General features: G+C 35.4%; 3 protein-coding genes across 5 annotated transcripts; 2 read left to right on the plus strand and 1 right to left on the minus strand.

Moving 5' to 3' along the window:
• The first annotated feature begins 1107 nt into the window (after positions 1-1107).
• On the plus strand, positions 1108-2946 carry CYP86A1 (cytochrome P450, family 86, subfamily A, polypeptide 1). The gene has a single exon (XM_059574337.2). It carries the CDS (start codon positions 1115-1117, stop codon positions 2651-2653), a length of 1539 nt encoding a protein of 512 aa, XP_059430320.1. The 5' UTR covers positions 1108-1114; the 3' UTR covers positions 2654-2946.
• Positions 2947-6215: 3269 nt separating this feature from the next.
• On the plus strand, positions 6216-9820 carry LOC132163647 (mediator-associated protein). 2 transcript variants are annotated; one of them, XM_059574016.2, is made up of 5 exons: positions 6216-6493; positions 7090-7505; positions 7955-8033; positions 8206-8286; positions 9175-9820. In XM_059574016.2, the coding sequence occupies exons 2-5, from the start codon at positions 7374-7376 to the stop codon at positions 9576-9578; spliced, it is 696 nt and encodes a 231-aa protein (XP_059429999.2). In that variant the 5' UTR covers positions 6216-6493; positions 7090-7373; the 3' UTR covers positions 9579-9820. The 2 variants fall into 2 exon arrangements, with proteins under 2 accessions (XP_059429999.2, XP_059429998.2); XM_059574015.2 differs by having other exon boundaries at positions 7095-7505.
• Positions 9821-11651: 1831 nt separating this feature from the next.
• PHT4;1 (phosphate transporter 4;1) lies at positions 11652-16013 on the minus strand. 2 transcript variants are annotated; one of them, XM_059573821.2, is made up of 10 exons: positions 15543-16013; positions 15173-15280; positions 14689-14844; positions 14222-14437; positions 13781-13990; positions 13322-13459; positions 12981-13082; positions 12766-12831; positions 12554-12638; positions 11652-12144 (listed from the first exon to the last, which is right to left on the minus strand). In XM_059573821.2, the coding sequence occupies exons 1-10, from the start codon at positions 15981-15983 to the stop codon at positions 12047-12049; spliced, it is 1620 nt and encodes a 539-aa protein (XP_059429804.2). In that variant the 5' UTR covers positions 15984-16013; the 3' UTR covers positions 11652-12046. The 2 variants fall into 2 exon arrangements, with proteins under 2 accessions (XP_059429804.2, XP_059429805.2); XM_059573822.2 differs by lacking the exon at positions 13322-13459.
• Positions 16014-23489: the final 7476 nt, after the last annotated feature.

Raw genomic sequence — 23489 nt, forward strand, 5'->3', positions numbered from 1 at the left:
TAAAGAAAAACAACAAAAAATATAAAAAGTAGTAGGCTTCCCAACAATAAATCTAAAACAAAAACAACAGTACAAAAATACAAATAAATAACAGAAAAATAGGACATACAATTATTCTAGTTCTCTCAATATAGCCGCATGCATGCAGTGGTAACAAAAGCAAAATGGACATGAACTAAGATGAACATGGACACATGTAACACTAAAGGTATCTGAACCCTCACTTAGAAAGAACAACAATCACCAAACGGAGTCTAGTGAGAGGACATTTCGACAGCTTAATAAGAGAGAATCTTCTTGGGAAACTATTAAACTAAAAATCCTATGCATTGGTTGGTGTGGATTAGCCTAAGAAAGGAGAAAGGAAGAATTTTTGGGCTTTCATTTCTTCACTACAAAGTTTCCTCCTCTCAGAACTACTCACTCAAAAGAGAGTCAATGTGCTTCATCTCTTTCATGAGGTCTTCTATGGTTTTTCCTTACATGGGTTCAAAGATTCATAAATTCTCCTTTTTCCAGGTTTTGAAACAAACCCAATTTCTCATTTCGGGTATACCATCTCTAACTAATATCTCTCTCTCAAACAAACAAAAAACTAGGCAAGCAAGAAAGCAGAGAAAAAACGAAAAAGATGGGTTGGAAAGCTGAAGTAGGTAAAAATATACTTGCCCCTTCGTTGGACACACGCTATAAAGAAATTTAAGTCAAATTAAGAGCCAATAATTAACTTACCATTACCGTGCAGGAAAATCAAATGCATTAATACAAAAGATTCGATCAATTGATCATTTTAATCTAATATATATGCTCGTTTTAATTCAAAAAAAAAAAAAAAAAAAAAAACATAGATAGATAACCTAATACATGAACGTGTCGGCTGCTGTTGTAAGGAAGAAAATATTTCGGGTTTTCTTTAATAAAAGACTTAAAGTCGGTTTTCGTGTGTATACTTAATTGATTACTCTCATGCATACTGGTCTATGTATCAACCCAACAGCCAAAATTCCCAACAACTCCTCCTAAATCTTTCTCCTTATGTTTGGTGTATATATATATATGACATGTGGGACAATCTCTTTGTCGAAAACCAGTCTAATTAAGCTGAGCTCTACCAATGGAAAGCCTAGCTATTCTCTTCGCCATAGCAGCTGCTACATCAGCCTATCTCGTCTGGTTCTATCTCCTAGCCCGGAAGCTCACCGGTCCCAAGGTATGGCCTTTCGTTGGGAGCCTCCCGTCTCTCTTTCTGAACCGCTGGAGAATCCACGACTGGATGGCTAATAACCTTCGCGCCACCGGTGGTTCAGCTACCTACCAAACTTGCACCATCCCCATTCCTTTCGTGGCTCGCAAGCAAGGGTTTTTCACAGTCACGTGTCACCCCAAGAACATCGAGCACATTCTCCGGACCCGGTTCGATAACTACCCGAAAGGCCCGGACTGGCAGGCGGCTTTCCACGACCTGTTGGGCCAAGGGATCTTCAACAGCGACGGCGAGACGTGGCTCATACAGCGCAAAACGGCGGCGTTGGAGTTCACCACCCGGACTCTAAGGCAAGCCATGGCTCGCTGGGTGAACCGGACTATCAAGAACCGGCTCTGGTGCATTTTGGAGAAAGCAGCTAAAGACAACACGTCGGTGGACTTGCAGGACTTGTTGCTACGCTTGACGTTCGATAATATATGCGGGCTCACGTTCGGTAAAGACCCGGAAACGCTCTCTCCGGGTTTACCCGATAACCCGTTTGCCATGTCATTTGACACCGCCACCGAATCCACTCTCCAACGCCTTCTCTACCCGGGTTTCCTTTGGAGGTTGGAAAAGATTTTCTGTATCGGAACGGAGAGGAGATTGAAAGAAAGCCTTCAAGTCGTCGAAAACTACATGAACGATGCCATCACGGCGCGCAAGGAATCCCCGTCAGATGATTTACTCTCTCGCTTCATGAACAAACGTGACGTCGACGGAAAACCCTTCTCAATCTCCGTCCTCCAACGCATCGCTCTGAACTTCGTCCTCGCCGGACGTGACACATCGTCGGTGGCGCTGAGCTGGTTCTTCTGGCTCGTCATGCACTACCCGGAGGTCGAGGACAAGATCATCAAGGAGATATCAACGGTCCTGAATGACACACGTGGGGCCGACCACCAGAAATGGATCCAAGAGCCGTTGGTGTTCGACGAGGCCGACAGGTTGGTCTACCTGAAAGCCGCACTTGCAGAAACGCTGCGTTTGTTCCCGTCCGTGCCGGAGGACTTCAAGTACGTCGTGTCGGACGATGTTTTACCTGATGGCACGTTCGTACCGGCAGGTTCGACGGTCACGTATTCTATATATTCGGTTGGGAGGATGAAGAGCATATGGGGCGAGGACTGCATGGAGTTTAAACCGGACCGGTGGCTCTCGGCAGAAGGAGACCGGTTCGAACCGCCCAAAGATGGGTACAAGTTCGTGGCGTTCAATGCTGGACCGAGGACTTGTTTGGGGAAGGACTTGGCTTACCTGCAAATGAAGTCTGTGGCCTCGGCTGTGCTTTTGAGGTATCGGATATCGCCCGTTCCCGGTCATCGCGTGGAGCAGAAGATGTCTCTCACTCTGTTCATGAAGAATGGGCTCCACGTGTACTTGAATCCACGTCAGCTCTCTGTGTGAAAAAGGATGGGGGCAATATGGTGATTCAGTTGGTTATTTGTGAGGGCATAGTTGTCAATGTGGCAGGTAAAGGGAAAGGGTGTAATAGTCATTCAATTTGTTGTTTTGCTATGATATGTTACTTTAATTTTCCTTGTTTGTTGGGTTAGGTGAGTTGAATTCGAGTACAGTTTGCTCGTCTAAGTTGGAAGATTAATGTCTTCGTGACGTTCATATTCCATGTCAGTAGATATGGGTTTTCTTTTTTTATATGTTTATCAATAAAATATACCACAAAGTTATTTTCTTTATTCTCTCCCCGTCATGTTAGGGTTGTACAATTTTTACAATATATATGAATTCCTTACAGATTAATATAATAGTTTATGTGACACTTATAAAAGCCAGCTCTTCTATTAGTTCGCTTAAGCAATCGTCTAATGCTCGTAATGAAATAAGGTTCCATTAGATGGCCCTAGCTAATGAGTACAATCCCAATGACTAATCCTACATTATGAAAAGGACGTAAATTTTCTTAAAATCAATCTAAAGAAAATATCCTCCAACCTATTTAAAATAGTGCAAGTATCTATAAACATTTAAAATGCACATTAAATTTAGTCTAAGTTAATAAAGTGTTATTAATGACGTTAAGAATTTAATGTGCCTTTTAAATATTTATAGACACTTGGCATTATTTTAAATGGGTTGGAGAATGTTTTCTTGAAACTGATTTAGAGGAAATTTTTGTCCGAATGAAAATGAGTAGCTCACCTAAAGTGAGTGGATTATAAAAGCATTTATTGATATTGTTAAAGTAATGGTTAATTAAGTTATTAAATCTACCTCTTCCCACCAGCTTAAGCTTTTAGGATAACTGGTAATTTAACATGGTATCAGAGCCAAAGGTCTTGGGATCGAACCTTGACTCCGTCAATTCATTCACATTTAATTAAATATTCTACGTATTTGGGCCACACGTGAGGGAGAATGTTAAAGTGATTAATTTAACAGATATTGATTCTTTATTATGTCTTTATAAGTAATTATAAAAAAACTTCAAATTAATTAGTCATTTTGAAGTGATAATGCAGATATTACTAAAAGATTTCTTAAGTTGTAATAATCATGTACGGTTTCTAAAATATGCCATAGTACTTGTATTTTATGAATGTGTCATTAAAAAAAAAAAAAAACTAGCTCTTGGTTACTATATGAAACTTAAATGATATAAGAACACGTAATTTATAATTATGTTCTACACACCTAGCTATGTGTACAAAACTAAAACTCGTTTAATTAATCAAAGATTAAATTATTTTGTTCATGTTGTATTAAAAAACTCAATAATATGTTTGCAATGAAGATAGAAAAAATTGAAGAGCTATATACTCAATATATATTAAACTATTGAATTAATACATTAGATTAATTCTAAGTATCATCAATTTTAAAAGAGAAAAAGATAGTACTTAACATTACTCTATCTTATGATATTATATTAGGATAATGTAGTAATTAAGTATGTCTGTAAATTAAAATACAAATTGTTTGAATGCCACGTCATTAGCCAAAATTTTACGTTAAAAAAACACGTGTCATCTACGGCTGCCCGCTTTTGAAGGGAGTGCATGGGCTCCATGCATGCGAGCTTCGGCTGATGGTACGGAAAAGTGGGCTGAAACAACAACGATGCTCGTAAATGTACGGAAACTGGTGGATGTTAGAATAGACCCAATGTCCGGAGGACAGTAAATAAACATGACTGGTCGTGAGCATATTCGAATTTGATTTGTATTAGGTTAGTTCGAGATTTGTTTATTTATTAATTAATAGAGTTTAAACAAAAATTTATATCCGTTTATTTGGTGAATCGAACTCATATATATAAACTAGACTCAATTTGTATAACTTTATTTTTATTACAATATTTTTAACTTTGTAGTCAAAAAGATAAAAAAAATAACTATCTTCATAACGTAATAGATATAGTTTGAATATACGTAATTCTGATTCTTGATATAAAATTGTAGATATATGTGTATTTATGTGTATATGTGTATGTATATATATAGATATTATAAGTTAAAATATTAAATTATTTAAGGTTGAAGTTAATTTATCTAATTACTCAAATATTAAATTATTTTTATTATATATATATACCCATCCCCCCATCCCTCCCCCTCCCCCCCTTCTTTTGATTTTTATGCACTTCTTTTTTTGTCTCCTGTTTTTGAGGTCCCCATTACCGGTTTGAGCATCGGCCATGCCACTCCCTCCACATTGTCAACTTGCTACCTCATCCGGTCGTCGCCTCTTCCTTTGCTCTAGTCGCCTTGGGGGTTTAGATTCGGTCTACTCTAAGCTAAATTTGTTCATTTCGGGCTTGCTAGGCCAACGACGCGCCTCTCCCTCGCCTTCTCCACCATCTCCACCACTTGTCGCCGCCCTCCTCGTTGCAACACTGCCACTATACGCTGACGTGGGAACTTCACTCTTTTGCATGTGCTCCACACATGCGGTTTTTGCTTCGCCTCCACCGATGTTGTCGTCTGCTGGTTTTGTGTGTGTGTGTGTGTGTGTTTTTTTTTTATCTATTTTATTTTATTTATTTTTGCATTTTCTTTATAACTTGTTTGAATAAGGACTGTCGTTATCCCCATATCTGGTCCAAACCCTTGGGTTATGGATGTGAACAGTATCTTAGCTTTTGGGTTAAGGATGATGAGTTTCGGCATGGGGTCTTCTACTCTCAGGGCTGAAGAATAAGAGCTACCTATGCATTGAATTGAGTCTGTCTGGAACAGATCTGTTGTTACAACTGAAGATTAGTTATGGGTTAGTGAATATTGATGTTATAGATAGGCCTTAAATGTTAAATTGTTATGTATGTATTTATGACTTGTAACCTCGTAACTTCAACTATGATTTTCTCAGAGCTTGCTCTGTAATGTAAGAGCTTTATGCTCATGATCATTCATCAATTAATGAGACTGGAATGATTTCCCCTTTAAAGAAAAAAAAAAAAAAAAAAAAAAAAAAATCCAAGGAATGGCCAATTTTTTTTTTTTTTAAATCCTTTTAATAAGAAAAAAATTAAAAAAAGATTTTTTAATAAAAATTGAAAATTTTCATTTTTTTTAAAAAAAAAATTTTAATAAAAATTTCATTTAAAAAAAATTCGTTTAAAAAAAATAAAAAATGTTCATTTTTTAAAACATAATTAAAAAAAATTCTTATAAAAATTTATGTTTCAAAAAAAAAAAAAAAAGTTCGAATAAAATTGCTTTTAAAAAAAATCGTTTTTTTTTTTAATTAAAATTTTCGTTTTTAAAAAAAATTATTTTTATTTTTTATTTTTTAGAAATCTATAAGAGTATTTTTGTCTTATTGCTAGCCTTAGGTTTTGGTAGTTTTGAGGTGTTAATGATATTGTCAAAGTTTGGGGGACATTGTCTTAGTGGTAGTTTGAGGGGTATGTGAACTTCTCCCAAAAATTTAATTGAAACTCAAAACGGCGTCGTTTTAAGCTTGAGTGTAAACTACACTTTCATTTGAACCCTAATCTCTAACTCCTCACACCTGCTGCCCTCTCCACTCTCCAGTCTCCCGCGGCCCTGCCTCCGGCCTTTCTCTCTCACGCCGCGCAGCCGTCTCTCTCCGGCTGCCTCCCTCTCTCTCGCCTCCCGCGGCCGTCTGTTGACTCTCTCTCTTGCTCTCTTGTTGAAAGCGGCACGCCGTTGTGTCTCTCTCTCGTCTCCCATCGTGTCCGGTGGCTTAACTTCACCGTCGTCTCCCTCGCTTTCTCGTTGCAAGCGGTAAGCCGTCGTATCTCTCTCTCGTCTCCCGTCTTTTCAGGTATAGATTTTTCGAGTTACTTCATTTTCTTTGATTTTTATTTTTTGAACTAATTGAGGGTTTAGATTTTTATTCTTTGATTTTGCATTTATTTTCGAGTTTGTTTGTATTATTCGGATTTAGGAATACATAGGAATGAAAATGATAGATTTTTAGTCTTTTACTCAACCTCGATCTGATTTACGCTACCTTGATTTTTCCTGCAAATAAATTTTCTTTTTTTGGATAAGCATTTGCTAATTGCTGTAATTATTCTTGAAATTTGTATTGCTGTTGGGCCCTTGTTTTTCTTCTCTGTTTGCGTCAGGTTTTGGTTGTTTAGGACCTTTAGGTATGATGTATAGGCTGGGTGCATGGGGTGCATTCATTGGCTTCTTTTTTTTTTTAGAAGATTGATTGTTGTTTTATTAAGTTTTTGTGCAGCTTATATTCTTATTGCTTTCTTACTTGATATTACTTATTTGTGGTATTTTACTCTTTTATATTGATCATTATGTTTATTTTGTTCTTCTCTTTATCAGATTTTAACCTCTCTCAATGTCTTTTTCTTTGTTTCTCCCCGCACTTTGACAATTCATCTATTTTACTGTTTGAAGGACAGACCTTTGCTGACATAGTGTGAAGCCCAGTTCAAAACTGACCCAAAACGGAAGCCCAAGTTTGAGCCCAATTGAACTTGCTTCCAAACAAGCTTCTTATTCTCTTCTCCTTTCTCACGCACGCCGCTGTACCTCTCGCCTCTCTCAGCCTTTCAGCTCTCACGCCGCACGTTCTAGAGCTCGGAGAGCATAATCGGCCGTGATTTTCTTCCCAGGGGATCAGAACGTTGCTTTACTTTTTGGAAATACAGTTGGTTGTTTGTGACCTAAAGATTGAGGGAATGGATTCTGACGATGAACAAGGTTACAAACCTCTTCCAGAGTTTCAGTTAGAGGCCAAGGAACCACTCATTGATCTTAGTTCAACAGATTCCACAGAACTTTGGCTCATTCGTTTGCCACCTAGTAAACCGGTAAGTTTTATTCTTTCGTATATGCTGACACAGTTTTTAGGGTGGAAGACAAAAAAACAAAACCAACATGAAGCAAGGTTTTTAACAAACTGTAATTGCCATGTTACTGTTGTTGTTGTTTCACGTTGAAGAGAAAATTTTTAAACCTAGAATTAGTTGGAGGGTCAATGCCAATTTGTTTTGCAAAATTGTATTATGTGGTAAAGTGTGGTCTACCTGTCTTATTAACTCAAAAATAACTGGTTTGACATGAGGGAGCTCAATCCGAGCATAAAATAGTTGTCTGGGTTTGACTTCCATAGCATCAAAGATCTAACAGTGAAAAGATCTTATTTGAAAGTCACCTATCAAAAAAAGATCTTATTTGAAAGTCACTGGAAATTTGCCATTATAGTTGATGTTGCCATGGCAAGTCTTTAAGTTTATCAATTGATCTATGGGTATTGCAGCTTCCTGGAGTGGATGGGCAGGAAATGTCACTCCAGCTTCATCAAGATGGACAGTCGGGGAGTTTTGACAATTCATCGGGTAAATATGAATTATCTATGTCAGTACATGGGGGAAACTCTAGTCTCAGCACCCAAGTTTTTCTTGTGTTAGCTATTCTAGCATCTCATGTAGCTTGATTTAAATGTAACTTACTGCTTGCAGCAAATGATTTGTCAGAACTATTTTTATTCAGTGTTGTGCATTGTGACAGGAAAAGTCTGTGATCTCAGTTTTGTGGCTCAAGAGTCGAATGCAACAGTTTTTCTTAATTCTGCATCAGATTCAAAAATTGGTATGCTTGTAAATAAGCATCTTTCCTTTCTTTTTTCCTCATCTTTCTTATATCTTTCAAGCTTCATCCAGTGTTAACCCATATGAATTAAGTTGAATCAGTAGTTTTTATATTTCTATCTTATTTGTGTTGATATCCATGTGTTTTAGTCAATTCATTTGGGTGTGTTATTTCAATAATGTAAACTTTTCAGATGAGGTTGTCCATTGGGATCCATTTTGGCCATTTTGGTCTTGTTCCTTCTGCCTGACAGCTTATGAAGCGTTTTTTTTAATGAATGCTTAAGTAAGCATTAAAAGTCATTGAAGAGAAAAAGAAGTGCCTGAGAGGAATTGTCCTAGTTTAGTTCATTTGGTTTCTATTTTGAAGTTTGATATCTTTAGGATTTTTCCTCTATATTCTGCCTTGTTCTTTGTTTCATTGTATCATCCTCCAAAGTATTTACCTAGCAAAGAAAAATTAATAAATGAATACATGGTTATTTTTACTTTTCCAATCTAGCAACTCATCTAGTCATTTGTGCCATACTGAGACCTCTGTTCATAAGTCTGATATTTAATTATCTGTAATCCTCATATGGTTCATAGTTAGATTCTGAAATCATATATTTATTTAGGAATTTATACAATCAAAGTTATCCATGCTTCTCACTTTGAAGGATTGTTTTTGGTGTTTGATCCAGTGAAGTTTCATCACCAACATCTAGTTTGTATGTCTTTCATTTGTCACGTGATCAGTTGACCCATAGATGAGATCAATTCTGTCTGTGTAGCATGATCGTTTGAATAGGTTATCACTATTATTGTTGCCTTTATTATTGGTGTTGTTCCTATTGTTGATGTCTAAGCTTTCGTGCACTCATATGATTTAATATATATGCGTTTGCAGTTGGGAAGATTTCACGTCTCGTTAACCTTATCTATCATCCAGAGCCTGATGAAATTAAAAAACCCAATCCCATCAATTTGAGACATTTTCAGAAATCCAGGGGGCTGTCACTGACAAATTCTTCGCGACAATTTTCTATGCAAAGTACTATGCTGAGAGGGTCACAATTGACAAGTGGACATCCTTCCTCGCATAGTAGCAGACAAAGAAGTTCCTTATCGGAAGTTGGGGAGCCATCAAAGACTCCAAAACGAAGACGTGTGCACAATTCCCCTGTTTCTATGGAGCGCTCTCCGCAAGACTCAGGACGAGGTCATAGTGCAATTACTTCATCAGGGGGGTCCTCTGGGCGTTCCCATCACCACAAATCAAAGAAGACAAAGATTGTTAAAAATGAAGAGTAAGGTGCCCTCCCTGCCTTTCTTCAGTAGTTAATTATCTTCCCCAACTATGCAAAATCTTTCTTTTTTTTTTATGGTAAGGAGAGGTGCTAGATCATCACTGCTGCTTTTGCAACAGGATTTACAAATTTTCTAGTTCATTATGTATTCTTGGAATGCGGGCTTTTGAATCGTTAAGAAAATTGATGGAAACGCTGGTATGAGAGAAATGAAATATTTTCTGCTCCTTTTATTTCCTTGTTTGATTTTTGGCTCATGTTATGTACTGGAAATATTTTCTGCTCTTTTATGGCTATCAACATTGATTTGTCAAAATGCAGCACAAATAGGAAGAAGTAGAAAAGCTCATTATTTGTTCTTTCTATTTCAAATTTTATACCTGAAAAAAAAATGGGTATTAAGTATTCATCTTTCCAAGCACCCTCCCTATATATTCTCTCAATTTTTTTTTTTTTAAAAAAAGATTTATTTTATGATTCAAATTTAGATTTGTTGCATGTAATTCTAGTGGTTCTTCCCGCACGGACAAGAAAGTGGAGATGTGGAAAGTCTACTTTCCTTCATCACTAGAATGCAGGATACACTGTAAATAAGAATATCGATGTTAAACAAAGTGCATAACATCAACCACTTAAAGCTTAATACGGGGAAAAAGAAAAAGGAAGATTGCAGCCCAATAAGGCATGGGATCTACGTTGCGACTTTGTCTAATGTTTACGGTGTGCAGAGAGAATTTTTTTAAACAATTTGTAGGGGCCATTTAACAATAAGCCTAAAATCTTCCTTATACATTAAAACTTATTAAACAATTTGGAGGGGTCACGGCCCATACAAGCCTCCATGTGGATCTTAAAGATTGAAATGTCCAATGTATTCCCGGTTTTTTTTTTTTTTTGTTGGTCCTTAGTCTCTTCCTTCTTCGGCTAATGTAAAAGAGTGAAGACTCGATACACCCAAAAAAAAAAAAAAAAATTGAAGACTAAGAGCTTTGATTTGATACCGTGATAACTGATAAATCACTAATCTCAAAAGCTTAAACTAATAAGAAATGATTGATTTAATCATTGAAGGGACCCCCTAGGGTTTGGACACTTTATTTTTTTCTCCTTAGGTTTTGATTTGTATTACAGGAGGTACTTGTAGTTTTGATAAAGACCAAATTGGTCCTTCCATTCATTAACCGTTAGTTTACTTAATGGAAGTCCACGTCACTGACACGTGGACTAATTAAAATCCGATACCTGACATAAGTGGCGATGTCATCAGTGATGATGTGGCCACCTAATTAATGAAAGTTTAATTTTCAAATTGGGCATAGACAACCTCAAGAATCATATATATATATATAACTACAGGCTATGAAGTTTGGACTTATCGATGGCGTGTTAGAAATGGAATGTTATTGGACTCTAGCCCAGCCCAATTGGTCGGGTTCTAGAGGCTTCTCTCTGGCCTGCCTGTTCGACAGTAAAGAGTAATGAAATCAGGTTTGAATGAAACGCTCGTTTCAAATGTCTTTTTCGTGATTTGTCTTAATCTAATATCTGTAACTAAATCTAATCCTCTAAATTTGAAACTAAGAAGACAAAAACAATGAATCGGGAATGAGAAGCAAAGTGAGTATGTTCAAAGTCATTCATCTATACGTTAGGAAATTCTTTGAAACTGGGTTCCAGTTGAAAGACTTCCTAAAATATACATTCTTGGTGTAGACAGCCTTACTTCTAGACTTTCAAATGTTGACTCGTCAACAGACTCCTCTCTCTCTCTCTCTCTCTCTCTCTCTCAGTCTCAGTCTCAGTCTCAGTCTCACTGACCCACTGGGTCTAAGCCACTTATGCCAGGTGTCAAATTTTAATTGGTCCACATGTCAGTGACATGGACTTCCGTTAAGTCAACTAACGGTCAATGGATGAAAAGACCAATTTGGTCTTTATCAAAGCCACAAGTACCTCCTGTGATACAAATCCAAACTTAGGAGAAAAAAAAATAAAGTGTCCAAACCTTATGAGGTTTTTAGTATTTAACACATCATTTAATTAATATTCTAACAATGATAAAAGAAATAGAGGAATAGCATCAGAAGAAAAGATTGGGGAAACAATATTATTGAAATTATGTGTGCAACACAATCACAAAATTGGTGTTAGTTGATTTGAATACAACATTTACAGGCTGTGTCTGGTGCAAATTTACGTATGTATCCTTCCTCTGTTCAGATGGCATCGAAGTGTTCAAGAGATGGGGGGGCATTCACTCTGCTAAACTCAAGCTCCATGCCCCATGTGGAAAAGAATTCTGCAAATGATCTTCAAGCATAAGAATGAATACCCATTACAATGATCTTGCTCTTCTCAAATTTGATCTCTTTGTTTTTTTCCAACATTCCTTGCAGTTGAACTCTTGTATATTATACATTAGCTCAGGAGTTGAAGTGCTGCATATGAAGAATCAGATCAAATATCTTTAGTTTAATCCAATATCTTCTCCCCAGTTGAGAAAAGGTTCCAAACTACAGTGCCAACCAAGTAGAGCCCCACAGAGACCTTGAAAACATCGTCCCATGAGCCTGAGAAATTGTGGGTGATAAGAATCAGTTTGTTGTCTCAAATAACAAACAACACAAGAGCAGTGAGCATAATAAGACCATGACCACAAGAATAGCAGGTGGAAGACAGGTAACGGGTAGGAGTTTGGTAACCGCCTAAAGAAAGAACATCAGCAGTGTAGAGCTCTGTCCTCATTGGGAAATTGAATGTTTAGAATACTATCATTTTTCACACTCCTTGGGAGTCTTCACCAACTAAATTTAGTATAGCTAAGTTTTGGAAGAGATAGTTAAAAGGATGCTGTTCTTGTTAAATTATTATTTATACCCAAAAACTCAAGTGGATAGAAAACGATAAATTTAATCACTTATTTTTGGGTACCAAGTTTGCTTCAAAGTTGCTAAAAAAGTGCAAGAGAGAAGTTCTAACCATGTTGCAAGATGTAGCCTGTTGCTGCTGTTCCCAAAACACCTGCCAGTACCCCAGCAGTATTGGATAGACCAAGCAATACACCCTGAGGAAATAATGGAAAATAAAAAATAAAACCCACTTAACTTTTCCCTAGTCTTCACAGTAATTTCATGAATGAAAGCACATGTAAACAAAATCTAGGACTAAAGAGTTAATAATACAATACTCACAGAATATCGAGGGGCAATATCTTGGTGGTTTGAATATAGACCAGACTGTGAGAATGCATCAGTACCCTATTGAAGAAAAGAAGTTAATGTTGATTAGGATGATCTTATAGCTTGTAGATGTGAAGCTAAAGAGAACACAAAAACAAGAAAATAATAAATGTGGTAAATTTGTGGAATTTACTCCTTTCTGTTTAAACGTGTAGTAAGAAGCAAACCTGGCTGCACGCCATGCACAAAACAGCCATTTGAGGAGAATTAACATGGCTCAACTGAGTTAGGAAGAATGCAGGACCAAGAAAGCCAATTGTTTGCATGATCTGCAGGGAAGAATGTAAAATACTTTATTAGCAGTACAGAAAAGTGACCAAGAGAGTTTACTAAAGGTTACAGCAAAGCAAAGTGGGAAGATGACTTAAACTGGCAAATTATTTGAAATCTGTAATAAGTAAACCAGTTCTTTTCCCTTTTTAAATCTCAATAGAATGTGATTTCTATAGAAAATTGAATTGGCACTTGAGAAACTTAAAGATTTAAGTATAAGCAAAATGATTGCTACCTTGCGAACCGTTGTCACAGATAAACCTTTGCTAACAAGTGTATCTGCAATCCACCCTCCAAGATTTGCAGAAAATGCCATTGTAAGCCAAGGCAAAACACAAAAAAGCCCGGATTCTGTAAGATCGAACTTCAGGACCTAGGGAGTTGTCAGAGAAAACGTATTTACTCTGTCAATACAATGAATGCAAGCAACAGCACCTCTTCTCTAAGATGCCAATAAGATTATACAGTTTTGCAGATTTTGCAGCCCAAAGAGCCATCAGAATTTAACAAAAAAATGGCAATTAAGTAGGAACCCATAGGTTTAAGCATTTATGTTGACACACCACAAGATGGTAAAGCTGAAAATTAAAATATTCCACACAAGAAAATTGTTGGAGAAACTAGTAAACTTGATATCTTCCAACAGCCCCCCACAATTAAAGGAGTCTAAATTGCAAGAAGTATAAAGACTTACTTGGTTATAGTACGTTGGCATCCATGTTAGAAGAATAAATGTACCCCAATTGTGACAGAAGTGAGAGACTATTAGGGCCCATACAGGTGCTTTTGACAAAAGTTGTCTCCAAGGTATGGTTTTAACAGGTTCGTTGGAAACACTGTTGCTAAGGATCAGCTTTTTTTCTTCGGGCCGCAGCTCAGGATCCTCAAGAGGAGAACTATGTGCCTACAACAACAATTCCCGGAAGAAGAGAAGAACAGGTGAGGTGACATAAGTATATCTGAGATTTCAATTCTCAAAGATATTTAAAAAACAAAAGCTAAAAATTGAACTTGTGATCCAAAAAGTTTGAAGTATTAGGAATAAATTACAACTACTGAAACTTTGTAATGGTAAAATCTATCCAAAAAGCAACATGTTAATCTGTAATGCTTCCATAAATGCTGCAAACATTACCTTACTTAGCCACACAGCAACCCAAACTGTTCCTAGAGAACCGAAGGAGTAGAAGACTGATGGCCATCCATATTGATGGATTAAAAAAGGTGAAAAGGCCAGGCCAGTGACTGATCCAAGGTACATCCCACTGTACACCAATGCTAATGATCTACTTCTCTCTGCTACAGGAATCCATCTTGACAAAATATTATTCATGGCAGGCATAGCAACACCCTGAAAGAGAACCAAATTACTGAGACATGTTTGACAAGATAATCTTATCGTTAAATATGATACATCTGCCTGATAAGATAAATCAAATCTCTAATGACATAATGTAGGAACTTATTAAATTAGTCACTAACTTATTCAAGACAAGTGTTAAAACATAGTACATTAGTCATCACCTCATGGGATAAAAGCATATTACAACATTCTCTTTCCAAAAAAAATTGATTTTACAAGATAATTAGAATAGCACCAACCTCACCGATCCCCATGAAAGCACGAACAACAAGCAAGAAAGGCAACCCTAATTTAGCAGCAACGGGAGTGAGAACTGTAGCAATCGACCACCAAACAACACCAAATCCCAGGACAGCCTTTCCACCTACTGTGTCTGCCCATATGCCACCAGCAACCTTCACTCAAAGTTACAAAGTTAAAATGAGACCGTTTATCCCAAAAGGTTAAGTTGATGCAAAATATTTAACTGAAATTAATGGTTATACAAGATTCGAATTCAAGACTTCTGCGCTAATATAATGTTAAATCAAAGATCATCTCAAAAGCTTAAGTCATATAAATGATGAAATTAATCATTTAAATAATACTTTAGCATCTTCCATCCACATGATCATAGGTAATAACTTTTTCCTTTCATGAACAAAGAAAGTTCAACACATGGGACTAATAACCATATTACTATAGAGTAATAGACTAGATTAAGACAAGGCTGCATTAACAAACCTGAGTAAGGAGGTAACCCCAGAAAAACGAAGACTGTATCAAACCAACTGTTGATGGGTTCCAATTGTACTCTGCTGACATTGGAAGTATGGCAATGCTCATATTCACCTGTCAAACATAATCTGTTCAAAGTTTCTCACCACCCAAAGACTCAAACTTCTTTAACGGCTACTTTAACTGTATAACGATAGTAATTAACAGAAATAACCGAAACCAACATTGTATTCCTATTATTATTACTTCTCATAACTAGCATTGAAGCATGACAATTTCCTAAGCTTCATTTTGAACATAACAATTAACACACACACACACAAAAGAAAAGAAAAGAACAAAAAAAAAAAAAAACTGAGAAACAAAAGCTGCTTACTCTATCCATATTGCAGAGTAGGAACGCCGAGAAACACAAAACGACAATGACCCATCGTTTTGGAAACTGTTCCCGCCAGGAAACTGAGCTCTCCAACTTTTCCTCTTCCCCCAGAACGACACCGTCCAGGGCCTCCTCAAACTTAACAGAATCCGGAACCGAGTCGGATACATCGTAAGTCTCGGATTTGACATCGGCCCACACTTTCCCGGAGCTTCTTCGTGCCGAGACCCGAAAGACAGAGTAACCTTGTTCTTGGGAAGAGGAGGAGGAGGAGAACCGGACCCGAATCAGCAAAGGAAACGGGCACCTGGGTTTGGAATGGGAATCGGAACCAGGAATTTTCTTTCGAACCGAAATATCAGGAGGTGCTTTGGGCGTGAGGGATAGAGAGTAGAGCAGAGCTCTGGCGCTCATGGCGTTAGAAAGTGAACAGTTCATTGCAGAGAAAGAGTTAAAAAAGAAAGGATTTTTAAAAGGGTAGAGCAAAGATTTTGGGAGAGAAGTGGAGGGGATATTTATGGGCATTGGTTCTGGTTTTGACACGTGGAGGTTGCTTGCAGGAGATTGGACTGAGAAGAGTAAAAGGAATTCGTTTGATAAAACTTCACGGAACTTAACAGAAAACAGAATCCGTCAAGATAGTATTCAATTCTTTTTTTTCCTTTTTTTTTTTTTTAAAGAAAAAAAATCATATTTAACCTTTAGTTTATTTTTTATCTAATTTGTTTTCTAATTTCAATAATATGATTTTTAGGTTTTGTCCAAATTTTATAGGGTCACTTTCCTATCAAAATTACGGATGTCATATGTAACGTGTATCTCAATTAACACGCCAGTGTTCATATCAGCATTAAGCACTAAGGTATTTATATATATTTTAAAAAAAACTTAACTCCATAAACAAAAACCCACGTCTTAATCATTATAATTTTTTGGATTTATAACATTAGAGGAAAAATTGTTAATTTTGATGTTTACATGGAAATGCTAATATTAATACTGAGCGCTGACATAGGCTTTGGCGTATCAAATGAGACACACTTGGTAGATGAAATATGTTGATTTTAACTTTAAGGGTAAAGTGATGAATAGTCAACTTTAAAATTTGGACAAAACCTAAAAATTTTAAGACAGAGTTTTCCTTCAAATTGGGTTGGAGGAACTTCCTTCAACACAATCTATAAAATGACGTGTGTTCCTTTTTTAATAACATATGAGATGCACATAAGTTTTTAATATTATTTATTCCAACTTTGTCATTGTTATTAAAAAAAAAAACATGTGTATCTCACATTTTCAAATGATATGTCATTTTTATAGACTGAATTAGAAAAGTTTTTCCAACACAATTTAGAAAAAAAACTCTGTAAAAAATTTTATACTTGAAATTAAAAACTTACTGATTATATTCAAATAGGAGGAACTTCCTTCAACACAATCTATAAAAATGACGTGTATTTCTTTTTTTAATAACATATGAGATGCACATACGTTTTTAATATTATTTATTTCAACTTTGTCATTGTTATAAAAAAAAAAAAAAAATGTGTATCTTACATTTTCAAATGACATGTCATTTTTATAGACTGAATTAGAAAAGTTTTTCAACCCAATTTAAAAAAAAAACTCTGTAAAAAATTTTATACTTGAAATTAAAAACTTACTGATTATATTCAAATAGGAGGAAAACTATATGATTTTTTTTATTTTTTATTTTCCTACCGGGTTGTGGAACACATGATTGGGCTGGCCTGTGGGTAGTCGATGTCACCATAAAAGACAGAGTATCATAGCCCAACTTCCCACCACAAGAGACTGGATTGGCCGCGCATTTGTAACTTCAAGCCCTTTTCTCTCTTGATTGAGCCCAAAATTTGTCAGAAAGGGTACTTGTGATTTTTCAGTTGACCTTTTCAGTTCCGATAAATGTTAAACGTCAATATTTTTCTCATATTTGACCTATCTTATCTTACAAATTAATTATTAAATTTGTGAACTTATATGGACTCTCACATAAGTTAATGATGGACCTCATAAATTTAACAGTTAATCTATTTAATTTATAAGATAATATGAACCAAATATAAAGAATTTATTGACCCATAACATTTTTCGTCAGTCTTTTGTCTATGTTTCGTCCAAAACTTTAATAACCTACCACATCACAGCAACGTCTGTCACGTACGATTTTAAATCGTGTGTTTTTAAAATTATACTTCTTGCAAGTTACATGAAATTAAAAATTAGCAATGTACCTCTTTAATGTTTCAAAAAATTTTAATTCGGATTCTCCATTACTAATTTCTGTCTAATTGGATGGAAATAAATTTTTTTTAAAAAATAAAAATAAAAAAATTGAGGGTAATTATGTAATTTCATAGATTTCCGTCCAATTTGATGGAAATTAGTAACGAAATGTTTGAATTGAAAATTTTTAAAACATTAGGGAGATACATTGCCAAATTTTAAACATTAGAGTTCAAATTTAAAAATTCATAAAACTTCAGAGGATAAAATAAATTTAACCCTATATTTTACTTTTTTTTCAAATCAAACGTAAGACATTTTTCGCTATTTTGTTTAAAAACACTTTTTTAGCCAGCAAAATTGTGGGACTAAACACAATCTAAAATAAAAGGATAAATAAAACCCATTAAGCATAACATCGTCAGTACTTTCTTCTTCTGTTTTTTTGTCTGAGCATAACATATATAATTAATTAGTACTTTAGTAACAACATCATATAGACACAACATTAGATTAATTATTATGTTTCTTTTCTTTTCTTTTCTTTTGAAAATAAGTTATATTTCTTATCTAAAGCTATTGCTATAATTGTTCGAATAATGTGGATGGCCCAATAATTTGTTACCCGAATAATTACCCGGAACTATCTTGAGGTTCACTCAACCTACAATCAGTCCCCCCCGCCGTACAAGTACTGGCCTGAGCTGCGGTGGAACATTTCAGACGATCATTACGTCGTTTCAGAAAATACCAATAATAATTGCTACTTGCTCCCCACGATGGACCCCATTTCTTTGGCGGACTCTAAATTATTCAAACTTCCAACTTCCAGCCTTTTAATGGAACCCTATGGAAATGGGGGGGCCGGCCGGGACTCCCTTCAAAACCGGGGCAGCCTCTTTCCCCTAGGGCAGATGACATGTGGCCTTTCTCTTCTCTTTTACTAATAAAAATGGCTTAAGCATTCACACAATTGGTATTTTATTTTAATTTATCACTTACTTACATTGTCTCTGTCCAAAAATAATCTTACATTGCATGTGGACAAAACTTTAGACATATTTATAAAGAATTGACAACTTTCTCTTGTAGAATTGATTTTATGAGATGAGTTAGGCTTATAAATTTTTTCATGGTATTAGAGCTTATCATAGGACAAATAGAGCCCGTATTACTTACTCGTAACAAGGATAAGGAAAAATACCGACCTGCACGTAAGGGAGGCTGTTGAGAAATAATCTCACATTACTTGTGGACAAGACCTTGTGTATGTTTATAAAGAATTGACATCCCTCTCTTGTAGAACCAATTTTATTAGATGAGTTAGGCCCACAAATTTCTCCAGTCTTAATATAATATCGTAATATATTGAGTATATAATCTTCATTTTTTTTTTTAAATTTTCATGCAAAATAATAAACAAAATACATATTATTGAGTTTTTAAATATTATATGAATAAAATAATTTAATCTTTGATTAATTTAAAATGCTTTTGCACAAGTATAATACGAAAAGCTATATATAGATGGTGGCCAGCAATACAGGGAACAGTTAATTATTGATCAGAAAGAGAGAAGGAAACAGAATAAGAGAAATGTTAATGCTCATGATCATTAGAACTAGCTTCATGCTTTCCTTTCCCCCATGCCCAATTAAATTAATATACGCATGTCCATCAACAAATATTACTTATAAAATCATTTTGAAAAATAATTAGAAAAAGACATGCTTTGCGCTGTGACATCACATCATTTGCTGAAAAACAAAATCAATAGTACACAAATGTGTGTCATTTCTTCGTCGTCTCCTCCTCCTCCTCCTCCGTCTCTTTGTAGACGATGGTACTTTTGTTTGCTTATGCAGAGTGGTAGATCCAAATCCGATGTCCCTTAACCTTCAATAAAACGCCTTCCTTATTAGATATCGAAATAGAGCTCATCTTTAATAGCTTCGGTAAAATCAATCTCAATACAACATTTCTTGCTATGGTTATCAAATATTCTTATCGCTGCAATAGAAATATCTCCAATTAGCTTATAATTTGGACGGCCTAAAAAACTGTCATTTTTAACGACTCCTTTCTTAAACTGCATGCCGATAAGTTATTATCGGTAGTGTCATTTATTTGATTCTTTCTCGTATTTTCTTTATTGAATCACAAACTTTTTTATTGATATATTTATTTATCTACTTGCTTTTCCTAAAGAGACTGCTGAACAGTATAAAACACTGTCGGCTGCTTTCTTCTATGTGGTGGTAGCTGGTGGGATTAAAAAAAAAAACAAAAACAAAGGGAGAGAGAGAAAACAGAGGAAAGCTTAAAAGGGTGTCCCAGGAGAAAAGAACCAGAGCTTCTTTTACCACTCTGTTTATCATGTGATGTGAACGTTTACTTCATCTTCAAGAGTCAACATTAATGTCGTCAAAGTCAATTTCATTGAAAGGCAACAGAATAATAATATGCTTGCTTTACCAAATTATTCTTTCTTTCTTTTTTCTTTGTCTTTTTTTTTTTCTTTTTTATGGGCTGACAGTTCGTCCTAGGTGGAAATTAAGAAAAACAAAACAAAAACTTATAATGGATCAATGTTTTGTTGTATACAAATTCTTATATAATGACTTCAGAACCTGAATTGATATATTACTAAGTATCCACCCGACTAGCTCCGGGGCAAGAATACAGACTTACGCCTGTTAGAATGTTCTGATCCCTATTTTGATACTATGATAAAATAATGAAGATATATAGAAACGAAAGAATAATAAAGAGCGAAAGCACACAATGGATTACATTGTATTGATATTTTATTCTAATAATGATAATGAATACAGAAGCTTCTATTTATAGAGAGACAAATAACCTAATAGATTAAGAAAATGTAAACCTAATAAACTAATAATACCTAAGGAAGTAAATAACTCTAATATAATATTCTTAACACCAAACAATTACGCCCTAAACTTTGGGCGGCCCCAATGGGCCAAGTGAGATAATCAGCCAATTACCCACATCACAATGAGGGCGGTGTGACGCATAGGATAGCATCCTCGCCACGTCATATTCCAACCATCACGTTATTTTCTACAAAAAAATAACTTACCAGCAAGCAAGTAGCACAACACAACGACTGATTACGGTTGCAGCATGTTAAGAGGCAAGAAATTCGACGCTATAGGTCTCCAAGAGGTAGTTCAATCGGCTGGGTCCATACTTTATGAAGTGGAGATCATTAGTTCGAATCTCCCTCCCCCCTCTTGTGCGAACATGTCAAAAAAAAAAAAAAAAATTCGACGCCACTGCTCTACCAGAATCGTGCCTCACCAACAAGCGGCGCTCAGTAGAATACATATCTCACCGGAGGATGCGAATCAGATAAACTTGAAAATTTGGTAAATTTTACCTATTCACATAAAAGAGAGGATCTATAATGCAGTGAAAGTTGTTTACCTTATATATTATATTAAACACAGTGAGCATGAATCGCATGATTAGAAGTAAGGTTAAATAATTTAACGAACGGGAGACACGGAGGGATCATCAGGATTTTTATCGGCCGAGGAGAAGATCATAGTGGGCCCCACCCACAGAAAAAGCCAGACATCTCCTTATTCTCGGGTGGCCTACATTGAATTGTTTGGTGGGATATCGATCATCCAATATGTCGCGACTCGCGAGATCATTCTGCCCATTAAGAAAATATCGTGAGGCGAAGGAGAAAATATGGAACATCCTCAAAATAGCAATTATCACAAGCTTTTACTTGTAAAAAAAACAGGTAGAGAACGGATGAAGATGATGTCTCCGCTTAATTGGCCACTGGCTATGGCTTGTGAACGTGATGTTTGTATAGCTTGTCTTGTAACCGATCGACATGGTTGAGTACCATGAAGAATCACTCACATAGACACCCTAGCTAGCTTGCTATGCTATTTATGTGATAATTACAACATTGATGAGCCGTATTAGTAGATCTGAGTGTATGGATGGAAGGAGGGGCGGAGCTAGAATTTTAGGTTTGGAGGGGCAAATAAAAAAAAAAAAATTATGGGAGAGGGGCAAAGCTACACCTAGATCCGCCCCTAGATGGAAAGGATATAAATAAGGGAGACCAACATTATTTTTTTCCAAATTAGGTTGGATATATATATAATAGCTTATTAAATTGACATATATGCCCTTGAATCATGTAAAAAATTATGGATTAGGATCCCCTACAATTTATTTAAAATTGTAAATTCTCAAATTATATTTAAATGCTTGCAAAATGCTACTTATTAAAAAAGTTGAATGTTATTGCAGTAACTAAAAAGAATTTTTCTCTCAAGATGCTTATTTTTCACTTTTGTAAATACGCTTATTCTTCATATATAAAATAAAAAGATATATATTTTTTTTTCTCAAAGCCTTTTTACAACAGAAAGAGCAAGAACCTAATGAAAATATATTAAATTCTCAACGGTAACATATCACATTTTTAATAGACAGCATTTTTCAAGCATTTCGATGCCTAAAAATGACCAAAATTAAGTAATTTGAGAATCTACTATTTTTTTTAAAAAAATTGTAAGGAATTCTAATCCAAAAACTATTTATATGAGAATTAGATGATCTATTAAAAATACACTTGAGAATTATAAATATATATGAAAATTGTATGCTATATGAATAAATGTCAGTTTAGAAAATTGGGTTGAAAGAAGTCAATTTGAAAGGAAAATTTTATTGAAATTAAAAAGGGAATATAGTGCAATTTGCTAGGGAATGCTCGTAATGAACCCTCTCTTTCCCATCTGCATTGGGACTGGTTAAGCTAAGAGATTTATAACCTAGTTTTAATTAGTACACTTCTAGGTCCAATATTATTATACGTACCTAAGCATATGGTTTAGACGATTATAAATGCTTGTAATATGTGTTACAGTCCTAAGAGCACTATCAGAAGACTTTTTAAATCTCTTTTCTTTTTCTTTTTTTCTTAGATGTAGAAAAATTTTCAAAAAATTCACTTGAAGCAGGCTAATGAGAATGCTCTTTAGAGGTTAATTAGCCCGCCATGTCACTTAATCATACCCAATCAGAACACTAATACTTGATAAGTTTATAATATTTTTTTTAGGTCTGGTTTGGAAATCCCATGTTGATAAGTGAAAAGGTAAGAAGATGGAGTAGTTTTTAAATTTATTATTATTATTATTATTATTCTATTAAAAAAAGTGGGAAAAATACTTTCCCAAACACACCACGTTTGGCACTGAAAACAATTATTCCTAATTAATTTCCCTGGGATCGAGTTAGCTCGATCAACTCCTCGTTATTAAAGAACTTCTCGATCCATGAAAAAGTAGAAAATTAATATAAACATTAATTGTGCGTCTTAATTAGATTTGGCCATGAAAAGCGTTGAAACTATAAATTAAAAATAAGCAAAATCAGACAATTTCACGTGTTATTTGTTTATATCTTTCAAGAGGAAAAAAAAAAAACAAAGTAAAATAAAATAAGAAATGAGCAGAAGAAGATAAAAGGCTTTGGATTCTCTTTATTTTCTGCAGAGGATTTTAATTAGATGCATTATTCCATTGATAAAACACTCAGAACCAAAATGGATCGGCCACTTGTGGGGGAGCTGAGCTCTGCACAATGCACATGCAATGGCACGTCTTCGTCATAACTAGGAACTTGGGAATTAACTAC

This window comes from Corylus avellana, chromosome 8, assembly GCF_965113065.1.
Source record: "Corylus avellana chromosome 8, dhCorAvel1.hap1.2, whole genome shotgun sequence".
Taxonomy (NCBI): domain Eukaryota; kingdom Viridiplantae; phylum Streptophyta; class Magnoliopsida; order Fagales; family Betulaceae; genus Corylus; species Corylus avellana.

Excerpts from the sequence above, each read along its gene's own strand:
- CYP86A1 (XM_059574337.2), top strand. The coding sequence starts at position 1,115 with ATGGAAAGCCTAGCTATTCTCTTCGCCATAGCAGCTGCTACATCAGCC.
- LOC132163647 (XM_059574016.2), top strand. The coding sequence starts at position 7,374 with ATGGATTCTGACGATGAACAAGGTTACAAACCTCTTCCAGAGTTTCAG. Across the intron at positions 7,506-7,954 it reads GTTTGCCACCTAGTAAACCG|CTTCCTGGAGTGGATGGGCA; the intron begins GTAAGTTTTATT and ends TGGGTATTGCAG. Across the intron at positions 8,287-9,174 it reads TGCATCAGATTCAAAAATTG|TTGGGAAGATTTCACGTCTC; the intron begins GTATGCTTGTAA and ends ATGCGTTTGCAG.